At 43.9% G+C, this 20,266-nt stretch overlaps 1 protein-coding gene across 1 annotated transcript in view; it reads right to left on the bottom strand.

Annotated features, from left to right (window-relative positions):
• Window positions 1-16,939, bottom strand: part of PFKFB4 (6-phosphofructo-2-kinase/fructose-2,6-biphosphatase 4) — a 67,856-nt gene extending 50,917 nt beyond the window's left edge. The window contains exon 1 of the mRNA XM_079967316.1: window positions 16,553-16,939. Coding sequence (XP_079823442.1) covers window positions 16,553-16,637 — 85 coding nt within the window. The 5' untranslated portion in view covers window positions 16,638-16,939. The remainder of the gene's footprint in view (window positions 1-16,552) is intronic.
• Window positions 16,940-20,266: the final 3,327 nt, after the last annotated feature.

The raw sequence follows: 20,266 nt of genomic DNA on the forward strand, positions 1-20,266 counted from the left end.
GGGGTGGGCAGGAAAACTGCCTTTCTGTGTAATGTTAAAGATTGTGTTTCCAATCAGCTGCACCCCAGTGGGGAGGGCTGGAAGTGCTGATTGTGTGTGTGTGTGTGTGTGTGTGTGTGTGTGTGTATGTACATGCACATACATATGATGGCTACATGCAACCCTCAGAGGCATGGCTAATAATCAAGGCAGCTGTCAGGCCAAAAAATGTTAGGCACCCTTGATCTAACCACTAGAAGTTACAACACTATTACAAAAAGAAAAAAGGTAGTGCCAGTCAATTTTGCAAGAAGGAAAGGAGAAGCAACTACAGAGAACTCAAATGAAAACTTTAAGGGACCATAACTACAGTGATATAATTGGAACCGTGGCCTAGAGTGCTTTGCTGTTGTACTGTTCAAAAAGCCAGGGAGTTTGGGATTAGTGCAGGAAACCCGTTCAACTTCCTGAACCCTTAAAGTTTTGCTTTCCAGAGAAGCGGACACGGAGCAATGGTTCCAAACTACAAGAAGGAAGATTCCACCTAAACATTAGGAAGAACTTCCTGACAGTAAGAGCTGCTCGACAGTGGAATTTGCTGCCAAGGAGTGTGGTGGAGTCTCCTTCTTTGGAGGTCTTTAAGCAGAGGCTTGACAACCATATGTCAGGAGTGCTCTGATGGTGTTTCCTGCTTGGCAGGGGGTTGGACTCGACGGCCCTTGTGGTCTCTTCCAACTCTATGATTCTATGATTCTATGATATTAGAGAAGTCACTACTATATTCAGACTTACATAACTAACAGTACTCTTGTCAGGCTAAAATCAAATGAGTTCCAAGTATATAAATGCTCTCTCTCGCTCTCTCTAGGGCATGAACTCAGCCTAATTGCCAAGACTATGCAATTAATGTTTTGTAGCTGAGCAGACAGGAGAGTAGGAGAAAACCATTTCTGAATTTTACGTATTTCCTAATCCCATTAGATTCACTTAAAAGGTAAAGGTACCCCTGCCCGTACGGGCCAGTCTTGACAGACTCTGGGGTTGTGCGCCCATCTCACTTAAGAGGCCAGGGGCCAGCGCTGTCCGGAGACACTTCCGGGTCACGTGGCCAGCGTGACATCGCTGCTCTGGCGAGCCAGAGCCGCACACGGAAACGCCGTTTACCTTCCCGCTGGTAAGCGGTCCCTATTTATCTACTTGCACCCGGAGGTGCTTTCGAACTGCTAGGTTGGCAGGCGCTGGGACCGAGCAGCGGGAGCGCACCCCGCCGCAGGGATTCGAACCGCCGACCTTTCGATCGGCAAGTCCTAGGCGCTGAGGCTTTAACCCACAGTGCCACCTGCGTCACTTAACACTGCCCAAATCCCAGTTAATGTAGAAGGTTTGCCACATACTGCATATGTTTACTCAAAGTGATCTTTTAACTATGCATCACAACACAGAATGAACAGTACCTTATCTCCAGCAATTAAAAACTAATATTGTGATGTCTAGTCACCATGCTAAGCCATTATGTTGCTCTGTCCTGTTCACTGCAAGCTTTGTTTGAAGGTCAGTCAAGGGGTAAATCCCTGCAGTGTCAACTAGGCTCTGCCCAAGCTTAGAATGAGGTCAGAATGCCTTCTGTCTTCAATTCTCAATCCTTGCTTACATGATGGTGCAGAGTAATGAGACTAGAAACTAAAACACTACGTCTCATTTCCCAAACAACTGGTAAGCAAGTTCCTTTTTTTCTTTTTAAAATCCAAATCACCGCAAAGTTATTTAATCATTTTAACATAGGCATGCCTCCCCCTTCCAGATAAAGACTCCCCCCACTTGTTAGAACCACAAGATAATAAAATACATGTTTCTAAAGAGAGTCAGTGTGCTCCATAAAGCTTAAGTGTATACTGTTTATAAGTTTGTGCACAGTTTTCAACAAGATTGCCTATCGGCATCGGGATGTAACCAAAGGGAAAGCAGATGACACTGAAGAAAACACAAAATAATCTGTCCAGATTAAAAGCTTGTTAAGAAAGAAGTGCATAGCCTAAATGGCTACATTTAACCAAATTTGTGTAATCTCATTCATATACTCCAACACTTATATATTCCTTAAAATCCCACTTCTAGGATGTTGAAAGTGCCTTTTTGGTACATTTATCTTGCCAAACTCCATAGCTGCTGCTATTTTCTTTTCTTTTTTAACATACTAACTACCTTAATGTCATCATGACAATTGGTAATTAACAAGTCCATTTTAAAAAGTATTTTGCAATGAAGTATATTATAATGATGTTTGAAAAATAAGGGTATTAACCGCTTCCCCCCCCCAAAAAAAACCTAGTTGAGAGATCAAAGGTAAATCCCAGATCTTCAAAAGAAGGAAGATGTTCTAGTGACTCAAAAGGTCACATATCTTGTTTTATAGCCATGAATCATATTATGCAGAAATGTGCAGAAAAGCAGGAATCATTTCACATATTAATGACGTACGGACAGATTTCTCCACTTTACAACTTCTCTTAGGAAGAAAATAATAGTTATTTGACAGTGTTAAGAATAGTGAGACACAACGTCCATTTTTGAATTAACCCTTTATAATTTGAAATGTTTGGTTTTTCAAGCAAAGCTTTCGGGGGGAAAAATTATCTATAATCTTCGAGGTGAATAAAATACAGAGAGTAAATCAGAGGTAACTCATACTTCTACATAGCAAGGCAACTCCCCTATGAGGAAAGGTTTACAACATCTGAGTTTGCTCTAATGAAGACAATATAAAGATTCATTGGGCAATACACATTGATAAAGTGCCCTTTCTTGTCTCAGGTATGGCATTTGATCAGGGTAACCAATGTAGTGTACTCTAGATGTCTTGGACTACACTTCCCATTGGCCATGCTGCTAGGCTGTTCAGAGTTGTAATCCAAAACATCTGTAGGCCACCTTGTTGGCTACTCCTAGCTTAGATAGTCAATACTGTATATAAAAAAGAGGTTTTGTTGTGTTTTAATATTTCAGTTGCAAGGTGTCAGCCCACACAAATCATAACACAGTTCGGCTGAAATGAGGATAGTTCCATTCACAATCTGTGTCCTGACCTAAGCCCAATGAACTTACATTCATTGTACACACTCTTCCAGATAATGGCTGATAATGGTCACAAAACCAGGAAGGCCAACAGTGGTTGTTTGCCGTGCTGTGTGTTTTGTATGAGAAAACTCACGCCCTGCTGCAAATTTGTAACCAAGACTATGCACAGGAAACTGAAGCAATTTCATACTCTACCCTGTTTAGCCCTGCCTTTACTTCCCCCTTCCTCCGCTTCCCCTGTGTCAACTTTTAAACTTTAAGCTATTTGGGACAGCGATCTGTCATCTTGATTTGCGTGAAGCACAATACACACCAACTGTGCTAAATAAATAATTGGCCACAACATAGATTTATTTATTTCCAATATTTATATACCACCTAATGACAAAAGCCCTCTGGGTAGTTTACAAATAAAATTTAAAAAAATGAAATACAATATGAAAATAGAATCTAACATGGAATAGAACCAGAAAAAGAGAATAGAAAAAGGAGTAAAAAATATTTAAGATGGAAAGTATCTTTACCTGGCACCGAAAATGGTCAAGTAGGCACCAGGCAGGCTTCTCTGATGGTGCCAACACCAAAAAGGCCCTCCCTCTAGTAGCCAACCTCTTTTTGTTTTGTTCACAATCTGTCCTGCATTCATACATGAGACAACTAGTTAAAGGGCGGTTCAGAGGCACTATGCTTAATGTACTGGGTATGGACTTATCTCAGACTAAGTAACAAAATATTAATATGCAAATTTGCATGTAGGGCAGGATCCTATGAGACTTCCTTAGCCCACCCTCTGTGCAGCAACCCCCCCCAAAAAAAAGCCACCACCAGAGAGGGTCAAGGAATCCTCTTGAACAGTAATGATAGAGGGGCACAGAGGCTGAAGCTGGGCTGCCAGAATTCAGAGAAGCTGCTTTGCACAAGAAGTACCTTTACATTGGTGCAAGCCACTGCTAAGTCCAAACCACAATTAACTGGGGGGGGGGGCCTGAACGTTGATTTTTCCATCTTCCTCTTCAAAATACTTGGAATTTCTGTAAGCGTTGGATGTTCTGGAATGGGACAATAAATCTCAAGTCAGGGAAGTAGCTGACAAACGAAAACACAGCGTGCTGTATCAAAATTTCAAGGCGGGTTTTAAAACACTTCCCAACACACCCCCAGTCTAAGCAAGGAATTGCGTAATGCAGTACGTGCTGTTTCTGTGGCAACATCAATGATTACTCCCAGGGCAAGGCATGAAAGGAGAAAAGATTTCTCAAAATACTTCCTGTCCTGTGCAAGGAGCATGCATGTCTCAAGTGATCTTAATGAAAGCTTTGAAACAAATGACGTATTTATTTATTTTTACAAGCCTTAATTCATCTGCCCTGGTGATTGGATATACCCTTTTTGAGAATGCATTATCTTACACTTTAAAGGCATGACACACATCCCTCCCCCAAAGGGGGGAAAAACCCCACACACAATAGAAATGTTTCAATTCTCATCTCTTGTTCTTAACCCATTTATGCAACAAGAAGGTTTTCTTCATGAAACTTAAATTAGTATAAATAGGATTTTAACCTCCACCCAACAAGAACTGGTGGGCTAAAAATCTAGCCAATGTCATTTTCTGACTTGCAATTCAGATTTTTATATTTTTAAACCAGACAGTGGGATCAGCCTAAACTGAATCTGTACCAATACTAAATGTATCTAGAGGCTAATGGAAGGCTTTTAAATCCACCAGACCCTTCTTTCAGTAGAACAGGGATTGAATCAATCTTTGGCAGCTGCCCCTCCCCCTTGTAGTTCCCTGCATCATCTCCTGTTCTGTTCCACCCCAAAACTCCAGATTTGGGGGCAACATGGTGGGCTGCAGGGGGAAAAGGTATTGTCACATATTCCCTCAATCCCTGTTCCACTGATGCAATGTTCCCCTGGATCAAAGAGCATCTCATCATAAGTGGGACACCTATTGGATAGAACCACATGAACTTCACAACTTACTTCTTTAAATGCTTGCAGTGGCTACTCCGAGTCTTCTGTGCTGTTAGCTTTACAACAAACAGCAATAAGATATACAATTCAGCAAACTGATCCAGGCATGTAAATCTGGCATGTATTTTAATGTGTGATTTTATTTTACAGTGGTATCTCGGGTTAAGTACTTAATTCGTTCCGGAGGTCCGTACTTAACCTGAAACTGTTCTTAACCTGAAGCACCACTTTAGCTAATGGGGCCTCCTGCTGCTGCCACGCCACCGGAGCACGATTTCTGTTCTCATCCTGAAGCAAAGTTCTTAACCTGAAGCACTATTTCTGGGTTAGCAGAGTCTGTAACCTGAAGCGTATGTAACCTGAGGTACCACTGTATAATGTTATACTGCATTTTTAAAATAGCTGATTTTATTTTGAAAAATGTTAGGCTACCAAAGGTAAAAGGTAAAGGACCCCTGACAGTTAAGACCAGTCACAGACAACTCTGGGGTTGCAGCTCTCATCTTGCTTTACAGGCCAAGGGAGCCGGCGTTTGCCCGCAGACAGTTTTTCCAGTTCATGTGGCCAGCATGACTAAACCGCTTCTGACGCAACGGAACACCAAAACCAGGGCAGCACGTGGAAATGCCATTTACCTTCATGCCGGAGCGGTACCTATTTATCTACTTGCACTTTTTGGCGTGCCTTCGAACTGCTAGGTTGGCAGGAGCTGGGACAGACCAATGGGAGCTCACCCCATCACGGGGATTCGAACCGCCGACCTTCTGATCAACAAGCCCAAGAGGCTCAGTGGTTTAGACCACAGTGCCATTCTGAAGTAGTTAGGCTACTACTCATATGATTTTATTGGTCATTTTAATGTAAACCACATAGAAGTTGTGAGGATTAAGTGGTACATAAATCCTACTGGTTAATTAAATCATTTCACCTCCATTAAATACACAGCAGACATGTACCTTCTCTACATGTCTGGATCTGACCATATGATCTTTTGCATTTCTATGGACTGTTCTATAAATGTCTGCTTTGAGCTGTCAAGTCTAAAGTCACACCATATTTGTGAATGAATAGCTCAGTCACTCCTTCATAAACAAATAAATTTGTTGCAGCTCACTCACCCATACAGATAACTGCAGGCTGTCCTGCTTAAGTTTTTATCTCCTATTTTTCTACAACTTGGCAACATGGGAGTGCCTAATTACTGAGCTGATTCAACCCTAATTCTGAGACGGTCTGATACACATCACTGACAGACACAAGCACTTTCCTTTGAAGATTGGCAACTTCCTATAAATATTAGTTACGGTACTGTAAATTCTAAACAGTTTTAAGGTTTTAGTGATGTTTGTTTCTACTTACGCTGTTACTTGTAACAATGTCCAAAAATAATTTTGCTATACCCAAAAATATGAGAGCCTCAGCCCAAATATGTATATGGATTGTATTATGCAATGGCAATTTGCAATCTCCAAATTTTTGAATTCCTTTGAGAAAATTTCACAATAATTAATATTCTCAACATGATATATACACAAAAGCCATGCTAAACCTATCTACACACATTTTTCAGGTTCACCCTTGCAGGAAACTTCTAGGATTCACTAGAGGTCTTTTTAAAAGAGGAAACCACATGCAGTGTTGAGGTGGTTTTTTCATGCAAAGAGAACTGATTATGAGTACTCTATCAAGTTTTCTCATTCATCCATTCCTGAACAAGCATGCATGCTAAGTAGTACCTGGGGGAGGGTCAATAAAAATGGATTGTACCAGATGCTGTTCTTACATCAATGGAAGGCTCTTGGATCCAGTTTTTGCATCACCTCTCACACTGTTCTAGATGTTCCCCCAACTCTATGATGGCGAGAGTGTGTGTGAGTGTGTGTGTGTGTGTGTGTGTGCGCGCACGCACGCACGCACGCACGCACACACACACACACACACACGGGACTGTAGCAAGAAAACTGAATTTGTAAAAATCACCTACCTCTCTCTTCCATTTACAATACCCTCTGTGACTGGACTCATAGCATTAGATATACAGTGGTACCATGGTTTACAACTATAATCCATTCCAGAGGTCCGGTTGTAAACCAAAACAGGTTGTAAACCAAGGTGCGCTTTCGCCAATGGGGCCTCAAAAAAAAAATTGGTTGTAATCCAAAAAAAGGGACACCCACTTCCGGGTTTAACGTGGTTGTAATCCAAAATGGTTGCAAACCAAGGTACCACTGTGTTCCTTAAATTAACAACCAATTCCTTTAGGGATAGATGGGAAGCAGAGCCACTCAATCAGGTCTACTAAGGTGACATCCACACCATACATTAAAGTAACCTTAGCCATGGAGAATTTTGGTTTGAAAACAAACAAAGGTTAGCAGCAACTATAGTTTGCCCAACTCTGATTTAAGGTACACTACAAAAATGTCCCATTTCCTGCCGTTTACATTATTATATTTTTACATTGTGCCTTCTTTTTACAGCAGTATTAGCTGATGAAATGTAAAATAAGATAGGAACAAAATGGCAAATAACACATTCACAAACCCATCCTTTTCATGTTTACTTAGCTAAATGTGCATTAGACTATAGCCCAAATCTTGTATCTGTTTCAAAGGCAATTCCAGAATCATATGCTAAAACCAGGGGCTTCTATATTCAGGTTAATGCAGAGTGTTGAGATGCTTCTCTTGCTTTGGGACAAGGGATGGCTATTTGGATTGAAAAGACAAACATTTAAAAGAAGTCTTCTGTACAAGGAACCACATGTCCTCTCACACTTTGGCAGACATTTGACTAGTTTGTGAACATGCACGTCAAGAGTTCAGCTCAAGCCACAGTTTCCTTTTCACCTTTAAAAATCACATTAACCCAAAACAGCAGCATTCCTCAGATTTCCTTTGTTTTATCCAATAAAAAATTATTTGGGAAGGAGACAGTATATTCTTCCATTTCAATTATCTGTAATACATTTTTATTACAGCTTAAAAGGGCAAACTCGGCATTCTTATTACAGTATCACAGCTGAAGGGTACAGTAATGTATTTTAGAGAAAGGTTATACTGACTTACGGGAAGTTTAAGCAGGTGAACAGAAGTGCCATATTCTTCTTCAAAGGTATACCATCTGTTCTTTTACCAAGTTAAGACACTTTTGTATTTTGGCATTTCCTCACCTAACTAGTTTGTAGCTGAGAGATCAAAAAGACACATAAGTATTTGTTATTTTCCACAAACAAAAAAATGTTGTTTCTTTGGGAAAGAATGTTTCAAGTGTTATTTCCCTACAGTTATGTCTTGCAGGAAACAAAGCATTATTGGAGCTCCTGGAGCATTCTCATTCATCTTGTAAAATCTGATGACTTTTAATTAGGTATTAGAGAATGGAAGCAGAATATGAGCAATTGAACCTCATTGCTGATGATCCACAATGCTGGACCTTCCCCAAGTTAAGCCCAGTGCAAATGTAACAGAACCACATTTCAAGTGGTACACAAGAGGTGTATTCTGCCTGTACTAGAAACCAGGCTTTTAGTGTTGCAGCTCTAACTCTCTGGAATCAATTACCAGCTGAGATCAGACTGACACCTAGCACAATGATGTCTATGCCTCTACTGAACACAATTTTGTTTAGGAAGGCTTTCTCTGTGGTGCTAACCCCATCATTTATGGAAAATCAGATTTATATTTCAGGAAATGTTTCCACTGGTTTTTGAGTTTACTGAATTGATTTTATTGTTATTAAGAGTTTGCATTTTTGTGTTTTATTCTGTTTTTACTCTCTATACCTCATTGATGCATTTTTGCCATGAAGTCTATAAATCTGTCAAATAAGCAAGATAAAAGCTAGTTAAGAGATCAGAAGTGCCTGATACATGGGTGAATTCTGCCGTTCCTTCTCAGAGTTAATAGCATTCCCTCTCTTGGGCTTTCTTTCAAGTGGTAGAGTCTAGGCACAAATTTACCCCCTAGGTGAGAATTAGGCCCAACAGTAGAATCCTATACATAGCTACTCAAGAAAAAGTGTCACCAATTTCAGTGCAGCTTAGTCCAAGGCTTTTACAGGCCTGCAGCATAAGTCCCACTGATCACAGGGGGGAAATATGTCCCATTAAAAGCAATGATACATTAGAGTTCTCAGTTTTTGTTTTTAGTGAAAACAAGCACACAAGGCAGGTGTCACAATGACACTTCTTTCTTATAAAATATGCTAAACATTCATCAGCCTACGTTGATGTTGGAGAATGGGTCATGGATATATAGTGAAAACAACTGCAAAATAATTATGTGTGTTTTTCTTCTTTTTTACTGAATGTATTCTTGAACTGGATGTTTAAATCTTTGTAAAAAAAATAAAACTCTTTAAAAAATCAATAAAATTATTCAAACAAAAAAACAATGTCAAGAGAAAAGAGAAATATTTAATTCAGAAGACAAGACTGACCTTTTTTTGTTATGACACATTGCCATGCTAATGTGTTATTCCTTTCCAAGGAACTCCAGCCATGGAACTGAAAAAGGTCATGACCACTTTTTCCCCTTAGAGCATGGGTTTTCACATTAACAGTGAAGCAACTGCCAAACTATTTTTAACTTAATACCAGAGAAAATGATTTTTAGAATTATTTTCACTCCTGTTGAAGTCATGTTAGCCATATTAAAATAACTAGAGAGATGTTTTATTAATGGTTCTATACACTAATGCAGAGTTCACCAAACATTCTGGACTACTGAGCACATTTCAAAATTTGAGAGAGTTCTGTGGGCACCAAACACAAAATGACTGCCATAAGGGGCATGGCATAAAACAAAATTAGAGCAAGTTCAGCTATTGCTACCACCCACCAACCCACTCACGTCTTGGACAGCCTCATGTTTATCATGAGAAGTCAACTATGTCCTGCTTGTTCTGATGGTGGAGATACAGCTGTTAAAAGGTACAACAAACCTGTTTTCTACAATGCCAACCCTAAACCAAAGCTTAGGCTGCCAACCTGTATCTGCTTACATGGGAATAAGTGCCATTAATACCAAGAGGAATACTACTGAATAGACATGCATTCCATCGTACTGTAGGTTAACTATACAGTGAATTCTTAACACTTACATCCTCTGCGCAGTTTGCAAAGTTTTCACATTTTTCATTTACCATTTGGGAAGGGGATTCTTTAACATTCGCCACACTTTGTGTGCAACAGCATTTGCAGAAAATGTCTTCTAGGGCAGTGGTTCCCAACTGGTTTCCACAGACCCGTGGCGGAGTCTGTGTAATCTACCCAGCGGATGCATGGGACAAATCTGTCAACTGTCCATGACATTCCTTTGGGGGGGGGGCATCCTCTCACATAACTCACATCACGCATGCAAGTGTGTAGCCTGGAAGGCACATGTCCCAGTTTTGCACTAGGATATGTTAGAAGGTATGGTGGCACCATTCACATAACAAAAACTACTATAGAGATATCAACATTTTCAAAACTAGGGGGTCCATGGCTTGGCTTTCAAAAAAAAAACATGGGTCTGCAGTACTTAGCTAATTGGGAAACACTGTTCTAGAGGGTACCTAATTTCAGAAGAACCCCCCACAGGAAAGATGCATCCTGGTTGCTAGGGCAAAAGGAAGGACAAACTACAGAGGTTTTAGTAGTTTGTGCATTTTACTTTGACTTTGTAAAACATGCTGGAAGCTTCATTGAAGGACACTGAAGTTACTGCCAACACTACATAATCTATGAATCTCATAGTTCTCATGGTTCTCCTTTAACACAGGGAGATAACAATCAATTCACTATTATAGGAGTTGACGGTATTCCACATGAAACCAAAAAGTAACTGTAGTTAAAGCAAAGGTTGTTAAACAAGCTCCATAAACATTTGTTATGTTGTGTGCAGCAAAACTTTGTTAAGTTTAATGACAAAACATCATTATATTGGTGCTGTCCCTTATATCTTTCAATAAACAGAAGTAGACAAGCCAAGGTTTATAGGGTATAAGCTCACTCTGTGGGTTAAACCACAGAGCCTAGGACTTGCCGATTGGAAGGTCGGCAGTTCGAATCCCTGTGACGGGGTGAGCTCCTGTTGCTCGGTCCCTGCTCCTGCCAACCTAGCAGTTCGAAAGCACATCAAAGTACAAGTAGATAAATAAGTACCGCTCCGGCGGGAAGGTAAACGGCATTTCCGTGCGCTGCTCTGGTTCGCCAGAAGCAGCTTAGTCATGCTGGCCACATGACCCGGAAGCTGTACGCTGGCTCCCTCGGCCAATGAAGTGATATGAGCACCGCAACCCCAGAGTCGGTCACGGCCGGACCTAATGGTCAGGGGTCCCTTTATCTTTTACAGCAAAGTGCCAGTTCAATTCAGAGGGAGAAATTGCTGGGATTAGACTCTAAAAAAGAGAATTAGAATTATTTAAAAAGAAGAAAGTTTAGTGCACTGTTAACATATGTTCACTTTGAAAGACTTTTTTTCTCAGTTTATGAAACTGCGCAGTATGATGAATAAGTACTTCATTCTCCATTCTTCTAGCAATTTTAAATGGAGAAGGAGGCACCTGATGCAGTTATAAAGTTGAAGGGGGAAAGGATGGTTAACTAGATGGAATGAGAATTATTTTACACATCATGGGCATGAATGCTGCTTACAGTCTTTCCAGATGACACATAATAGGCATAACACTAGCTTAGCTTAGATTCGTACCTCTGCCAACTCCACCTTTGACTTTTACTCACTTAGCAATCAGGATTCCTCCTGGTTGCAGATAGGCTCTTAAGTGCATTCAGTTGGAGAAGGGATGCGGGGGGGGGGATATGATGCTGGGAGATAAATAACATTAAATAACAGGAGTTATTTAATCTCAGTTCTGATTAAATCTGAATAGAGATGCAGAGTGTGGTTAACACACATGTCTTGGTTGGTCACCTGCCGCATCTTGTCTCGTGCTATTTACCCTTCCATTGTTTCATCAGCAGGCAGGCATTACAACATGAGAGTCCATGTCCTCTTGGTGCCAAACTGGTTGAAATTATCCATTCAGGAAAGCTCTAGTCTGTGTTTATTCAGGGCAGGGTGTTGCCCCTCTGTTACCCCTACTCTTCTCCCGCCCCCAGGCATGATTAAAAAATTAGTTTATACCTTAGACTATACCTTAGACCAGGGTGGTCCAACACAAGGCCCTAGGTGTTTTGGTGGCTGTCAGCAACATTTGACAACCCCCAGTCCTCACCCTGCCTTCCCAAAGCTGAGTAAGCGAGGTGCTGGGCTTTGGGAAGGAGGCATGAGGGCAATCTTAACCCCTTATCTGTGCAGGTGATGGTAGAGTTAGGAGTAGTGGAGGCTTATTTCCACTAGGTTCTGCTGGTGAGTGGGTCTCCACCACCACAGCCCCCCTCCTTTGCCTACCAACAGCATGGACTATTGACAGGATATGACATGGTCCTCAACAAGTACTACTGCAGCCCACTTGGAATGAAAAGTTGCACCACCCTGCTTTAGACCATTTTTAACAGGTACACTAACAGCCAGCGCAGTTGTAAAAAAAAGGGGGGGGCCTTAATTGTGCTTATGAGATCAGGAACAGGCCATGAAATTATGATATCACACACACAGCCCAATCTTTCTCTGCAATGGATCCCCCACTTAACCAAACCTAAAGGATGCATTAGAACCAATGTTTAAGACTAAATATGACGATTAAGACGAAATATTCTTATCCAGCTACAAGCCTTGGTTAGGAATTCTGGCCAGGCCAGGGGGAAGCGCCGCCATGACAGAAGGCACTACATAATTCAAAACCAAATAGATCCATAAATAATCCCTGCTTCTGAAGTAACTGAAAAACTATACAGCCAAAACAGAGTTGTCCACAGGAAACAAGCCTCATCATTAAGCAGGTGTAGACTGCCTTCCAAAATAGGAATAAGCAGTGGGCTGGGGCGATAGATCTCTCATAACTGTGACTATCACTATGGCCCCTTCAGTTTCCTTAAGCAGGTTAGCAGAAGAGCTTTTTTACTGCATTTATGTCCCACCTTTTTCTCCAAGGTGTACATGGTTCACCCCCTCCTCAGTTAATCCCTACAATGACCCTGTGAGATAGGTAAAGAGGCTATGAGTGGCCCAAGTTCACTCAGTGAGCTTCATGACTGAGTGGGGATTTTTGAACCCTGATCTCCCAGGTCCTAGTCGAACACTCTAACCAAGGGGTCAGCAACCTGTGGCCCATACGGGGGTCATTTAAACGGCCGAAGAGCCACCCACGAACTGAGCCACCTGCTTGGCGTGCCCCCGCACGCTGCACTAAACCAGCACAGCATGGAGCAGGGACTCACTTCCATGGCACCGGAAATTGCGTCTGTGCAGATGCGATCTCTGTGGGAGTGAACCGGCCCAGGCGAGGTAAACCTTGGCGGCCCCTGCTCTAACCACTATACCACACCAGCTTCCTAGAGTACTTCTGCTATGGGGCAGCTACATAAACAAAGCAGGTAAATAAATATGGGGAAAGCAAACTGTCACTTACAGAAGGAGCTGAAATATTTTCCTTGACACTTGAATTTCTTTTATTCTGGATTATTTTATTTGACGTTTTAATGTGTTGTAAAGAGTTTTTCTTTAAAATATAAAGCAGCATAGAAATGAAATGAATAATAATAACAACAAACTTCATCTCCAGGGGGAGGGGGGAAATGGTGCCTAGACATTCTGTTGTGGCAACCATAGCCTAGGTTTAAGGTGCCACTTGGCGATCTGTTTATATATCTGAGTTTTGAACACTGCTCCGGCCACAGCCCACTCTTTCTTCTATCTTAAGCCTTGAACTAGAGAGGATGACCTTCTGATGCACTCTGTCTTCCAACTCAATCAAAGGCTGCACTCTGTTTCTCAATAATTGCATAGGAACTGAAAGACCTAAAAACGTATTTTAAACTAATTACCGTCTCTCACTGCAATCTACAGCCCTAACTTAATCTTGATTTGCGCTTTCAAGCAATAATAATATTGTTCTGTACTCCACAGGAAAGAACCCTATATTCTGACCTAGTAAATAGCATCATATGTGACGTCTACTTCGTTTTAACTCTGAATTGTACACTGGGAGAATTCTCTGTATGTTGACAGGTATAGGAGAAGGGAAGGAGATTGATAGCACAATTCTATGCACTTCTATTCAAAGTGGGACCTACACCCAAGTAAGTGTGTACACACCTGCAGTCCTATACACAGTAACCCGAGAGGAAGACCCATTTACCAAAATTGGACTTTGAATCTTTTGAGTAGGGATTCACCGAATTGTGCTATTAATCCCTTTTTCTGAGTACACAGCACAGGATAGGATTGTGTTGTAAACCAACCTATGGAACGCAGGGATCCACTGTGTAAGCTGTCCATTGCAAATACTAAACAGTGAACCAGAAACTAAGAGGAAATTGCCATAGATCACTCTTCTCTATACAATTGAACAAAATTATTTCACACTGGTGTGTCTACTTATAAGGCCATTTGTCCCAAATCTTAGTTCTATTATTAATGAGAAGGCGCCTGAAATTCACAGATGTATCAAAAAATATAACAGGGGAATAGATCAGAATGAATCTATTTGCACAGAAGGACCATTTCACATTATTGTTGATTTCCTACATCGAAGCCACGTGTGCAGACAACGGTGTGCAACTCATGCATAACTTAATAATATACTAATTCTGTGCACATGTTGATAATTCATTGTGTGCATACACGCTGAGAAGCTACACCCAATCATTGCTTTCTAGCACAATGCAAAGCAATTCACATGCATATAGCATTGGCAAACATTACAACTTAAGTGCTGTAATTACATCCCTTTCCACACAGGAGTGACCAGAGTTCAGCGTATTAGGAAACGTTTACATGGAAGCATCTCCCAACTTCCTTTCTTAGCCTTTTATTTCTACACCGGAAATGCACTGACTCTATTCTTGGTCTATCAATGAGCCATGCTGCTACCAGGCAGGGAACTAACTCAGGCTGAGGGACCTGCATTTGACCCAGAGTTGGTACTAGAGGCACATTCAACCCATGACACAAAAATGCATGCAAACTCATCTCTACCAAAAGGGATCATGGCAACTAGTAACAAATCTTGCTTATAACTGTATTTCCTTAGTTTGCTGGACAAGCACAACATCATTGTTTCACAGTCCTCAGGGCTGTTTACTCCCTTGAAGCGCCTGGCAGGAACTAGTCACTGTTATATACAATATTTGTATCCATCACACCCAATACTAGCACTGCTAGCAGAGAACTGAACAGAAAATGGAAAGGTGAGAGAGAGCTGTCTACCTCACCAAACTGACAGCTCAAAACAATGCAGTCAAAAAAGATAACTAATGGTTGGGAGACATTTAGTTAGCTTTTTCAGACAGCCACCATAAGCTCAAAAGGATGCAAAGCCCAGCATCCCTAAAGCAGCAGAGGCCTGACCTCCTTCCAATTTTTGCAGCCATCTCTGTCTGAGGAGTTTAAAATAGGAAATATACCCATGTGGTGCTCATTAGCTGCTTTTCTACTTTAAAAGTGTTCAAAGCACAACAAAGAGATGTTGTGTCTTTGCCTCTGAGCACGTGTGGAGTGCCACTCCCTTGCCACTAAGCCTCCATAAGGATACCATGATCTAGTTGAGAAGGTCTAGCTTACAGTCCTCTCTGCACATCCAATGTTTTCAATAAATTAACCACTTCCTGAATGGTAGTGTGTTTGGAGGGAAGGAAAAAACGAGAGTGGATTTGGAGGTCAGGAGCAGTTCCTGTCGGCAACAGAAACAGCAGCAGCAGCCTAGCCTAGCCTAGCCCAGCCCAGCCCGCCCCGGGCAGCGCATGGTAAACACAAGGAGGGGCGGGGGGCCAACAGAAATAAGCGCAGCAGGGGGAGGAGGGGCGGAGGACGCCACGCTCCACACGCTTCATAACATGGGACTGGCGCCCCGGGATGGAGCACTAGGAAGCCTCCGGGTTGTCATTGCCACGGGAGGAAGACCTGAGGCGAGGAGGAAAGGCGAGGGAGCCCGCTCTGGGAAGCGGGGCGCCACGCCACCTTCCCCAAAGGAGAGCGTCTGGTGGGGTGGGGGTGGGGGTGGGAGGCCACGTTCCCCCAGCCCAAGGCAGCCGTCCTTCAAGCAGCCAGTTGGCAGAGTCGCAGCTCGCCCCGGCGGGAAGACGAGCGACATGTTGAGCCCCCCGCGACCCCCCCCCGGTCCTTCCAGCTTCCTTTGGGCGAGGCCAAGCAAGGCAGACTGCAAACAAGCCCCTCTCCTCGCTTGCAGCAAGTCATATAAATAGCCCCGGGCCAGGAGGACAATCCACACGCTCCCAGGCAGGCTGGAAGAGGCGGGATTCCAGCAGCTCCTGCGCCCTCAGCTGCGGCGGCCGCGTACGTGAACGCCGCCTTGCCCCGCTCCCCAGGGCGCTTGTACTTTCCACGCGCGCCGTGTCCCCCCCGCACTCGCAGGCAGACACGCGCCACACGAGCGCGCGCTGCGCTCTTACCTCTCCAGTCCCGGCCTTGCACAGAGCGCGCGGGTCGAGCGCCACTGCCGCCGCCGCCGCCGCCGCCGCACCTGGACACCGACATCCGTGCGCCTCAGGCGAGCCGCCACCCAGCCGCGTTTCGGCGCTGCACCGGCTGCTAGGGTAGCGGAGCCCAGCCTCAGTCAGTCGCCGCCGCCCCGAAGCGGGTGGAAGGAGGCAGGGAAACAAGCCCGGCAGCACCCCCTCTCCTCCTCCCAGTTGCTTGGGCACGGCCGACGCCGTTCGCTATCCGGAGCTGAGAGGGTCCTTCTGAGGCGGCTCCTGAGCGCCGAGCAGGAGCATCTTGCTAAGGGCGCAAAGCCCTGGGAGAGGCTTCCCCCGCCTCGGCGTGGAGGGAAGGAGGGAGGGGGCGTGTGCGCGGCGGCGGCACTCCAGGGCTCCAGCCGCTCCCGCCGCTCGGGCGAGCCGATTGGAGGGCTGGGACGAGAGGGGCGGGGAAAGGGGCGGGGAGAGCTCGCCACCATCATAACTGGCTCCTTCCGTACGGAAAGGTCCCAAAGCGCCTCGTGTATCACTAAGAGAAGAGCGGGAGGGGGGAACGGTTGGCAGAACGGCCACGGCTGGTTCTGGTCTAATTTGGGGGGGAGAGGCTTCCTAGAACGAGAAATTTTTTAAAAAGCAAAGGTATTGGTCCATAAGACTCAGTAAAGCAACACCACAAATAGCACTTCAGCAGTAAAGCAACACCACAAATAGCACTTCAGAAATGCTCAGTCAAGCAACAGGACTGACCGAAGTGACACGCAATGTCAGCAACCTTCACTAGGCTGCAAATTGCACCAGAGGGCTGGGGACCCATAGGGTCCAGTGTGGACCCCAGGCCTCTGTCTGGCTCACAGAATTTTCTGCAGGCTCCAGCCATCCCTAGGCCACATCCAGGGGCAAAACTAGGTTTATTTCACCCAGGTCAAACCCAGTTTGGTACACACACCCAACACGCATGTGCATACGTACACAGGCCAAGAGCCTCACTGACACCCCTCTGGAGGCTTCACCTGGGGCAGGAAACCCAGCTACCCCCACCCCATAGCTACTGCACTGCCACATCCCAAACCAACCCTGCTTGTGCCGCTTTGAGTGTGTTTGCCTAGCTGAGATGTGGGACCTTGAGCTCTGATAATGGCTCTGGCTTGCCCAGATTGAGCATAGAGATGGGCGTGTGAGCAGCCTGTGCAGACACTCGTCTAGTGTACAAAGGGAAAAGTCACCATCACTCTGCCCACTATTGGCATGTGGCCCCTGGAAGGTTGCGCAGAAGGTAGGGAGGCTGTTGGGCTGAAAAAGCATCTCCACCCATGTGTGTGTCTTACACAAAGCAGGGTGGGGAGAAGAAATCTACCATGACTTGCCTTGGAAGCTGTTTTCATAAGGCTGTAACCTATGAAAGGGGCATAAGCAAAACAGTATAGTACTTGGTTTGCGTTCAGAAGATCCCCAGACCAACCCCTGACATCTCCAAAAGACTGCTGGGGTCTGAACCCCTCAAGAGTTGCTGACAGCTGCTGTAGGCAAGGTTTCAGGCCTGCTAAGCCATTTTGAGTGAACCAGCACCAGCCCACGTGCTCCTCTCCACTACAGTGTTAGGCAACAGAGGCAAATTTAGAGGAGCATGACTGATTTGGCCACACTGGGAGCAGAGACTCGGGGGCACCACAACTGTTATTTAGAACGGAACATGGAAGCTAAGGGATGCTGAATTTTGGCGATGCAGAGAGCGCTCCTGAAATTTGAGACCCCAAAGTCCACAACTGTAAACAACCTTATGGGACAAAGTGAATGCATGGTTTGAAAAATAGAAAATGTGAAAGTAACCAAATCCCTATTTATTCATACGCCATCCCTATTTGTACATATGATACTGATTGATACATCAATCCCTACTTTTATAGACTCTCTACATTATTCTGTTTAGCATAGGTTGTGAACCAAATGCTTCTGCTGGAATGCCAAACAGTACTCCAGCAGTGGGCACAGTGCCACCACTGAAAGTGGACCTTAATGTAGCCTTGTAGAAACAGCACTTGGAAGAATTCTTGGCTTGGCAGAGCTTTTGATAAACTTGTCTCAATGCCATACATACTTCTATCTAAGAATAGGAGGGAGCTGTGTTCCAAGAGTGGAAACTGTGATAAAGGTGATGACATGTTTGGGTAGTAAAAATATAATTAACCTTGCATCACTGTATCAACACACAGCATTCCACTGGATTGCTTTGCTGGAATTATGTAAAGCAAAACCCTATATGAGTTGAGGCCTGGGTACTAGTTGGGCTGCCTTGTGTTAATAAAAGAATAAAAGAAGGGCACAATAAATGAGGGGCAGGCCAAGCCCACCCCCTCTCTGCAATAATGTGCTCACTGCCCCAACCCCAAAAGTGTCACCTGAGTGACTAAGTTCACTGCCACTCTTACTACATTCACTTTTGGGGGAGTGTTTAATGTTCTATTTAAAACTGTGCTGTGCAGTTGGAGTCTCAGCCATCGGGTATCTTCCTAGCTTGCTGCGATCTGCCCACTGCCACTGCCTCCTGGTCATTTGTCGAGTGGCATTTATGCAACAACCCCAGACCTTTGCCTGGTAAGTTCTGTCGCAACAGCACCACTGTTATTTGATGAGATGAAAGTCATAGAAACCTTAGGTAGAAGTGATCACATCATTTTGGGCTTCACAGTACCAATGAAAAAGAACGCTAGTAACTTCTGGAAAGCAAATTTCCAAAGGTTTTTTAAAAAAAATATGAGGGTAGAAACCTCAAGAAAATTTGGGAGAGGCTTCCTATAGAGACACTGGATGGTGTGGTACTCCCTCTTAAAGGAACTGGTACACAGTTTAGGGGTGCTTCTAAATCTACCTTTGTCCTTGGAGACCCAGGTAATCTCTGTGGCAAGGCACCCTACTACTAATGCCAACTTCACGCTCCCTTGAATAGGGACAGCTTGTCTAGAGCAGGGGTCAGCAACCTTTTTCAGCCGTGGGCCGGTCCACCGTCCCTCAGACCTTGTGGGGGCTGGACTATATTGGGGGGGGGGGTGAACAAATTCTTATGCTCCACAAATAACCCAGAGATGCATTTTAAATAAAAGGACACATTCTACTCATGTAAAAACACACTGATTCCCAGACCGTCTGCGGGCTGGATTGAGAAGATGATTGGGCACATCCAGCCCCTGGGCCTTAGGTCACCTACCCCGGTCTAGAGAGACTCATGCATTGGTAACCTTACAAGTGGATTACTGCAACATATTCTATGACTGTATAAAGCTTTCCTTGACAATGATATAGGATGGTGCAGCCACATGTGCACATAGTACACCTGTACTGCTGACAAAATGGCAATGACTGCTAGTTACTTATCAAGGTCATGTTGACTTATAAAGCCCTGAAGACCATTGGGTCAAGTAACCTGAAATACTGCCTGGCCACATATAGATCTTCTGCATGAACCCTGGGAAAACCTTATTGGTAGCACCACATTCTACTGACTATAATTTGACAACAGCTCTGAACCTGGCCTTTTCCTGTCATCAGCTCCATGTTTGGACTGCTCTCCCTTGTGCCATATGGAATGCTTCCTCTATTATCTGTTTTAGATATCTTTTCAAGACCTATTTACACAAGCTTGCCCAGACTACTGAATTTGGTTACTGAAGCTGGACTCTGACAACTTTGGAT

Source organism: Podarcis cretensis (assembly GCF_951804945.1).
Source record: "Podarcis cretensis genome assembly, chromosome: 2".
Classification (NCBI taxonomy): Eukaryota; Metazoa; Chordata; class Lepidosauria; order Squamata; family Lacertidae; genus Podarcis; species Podarcis cretensis.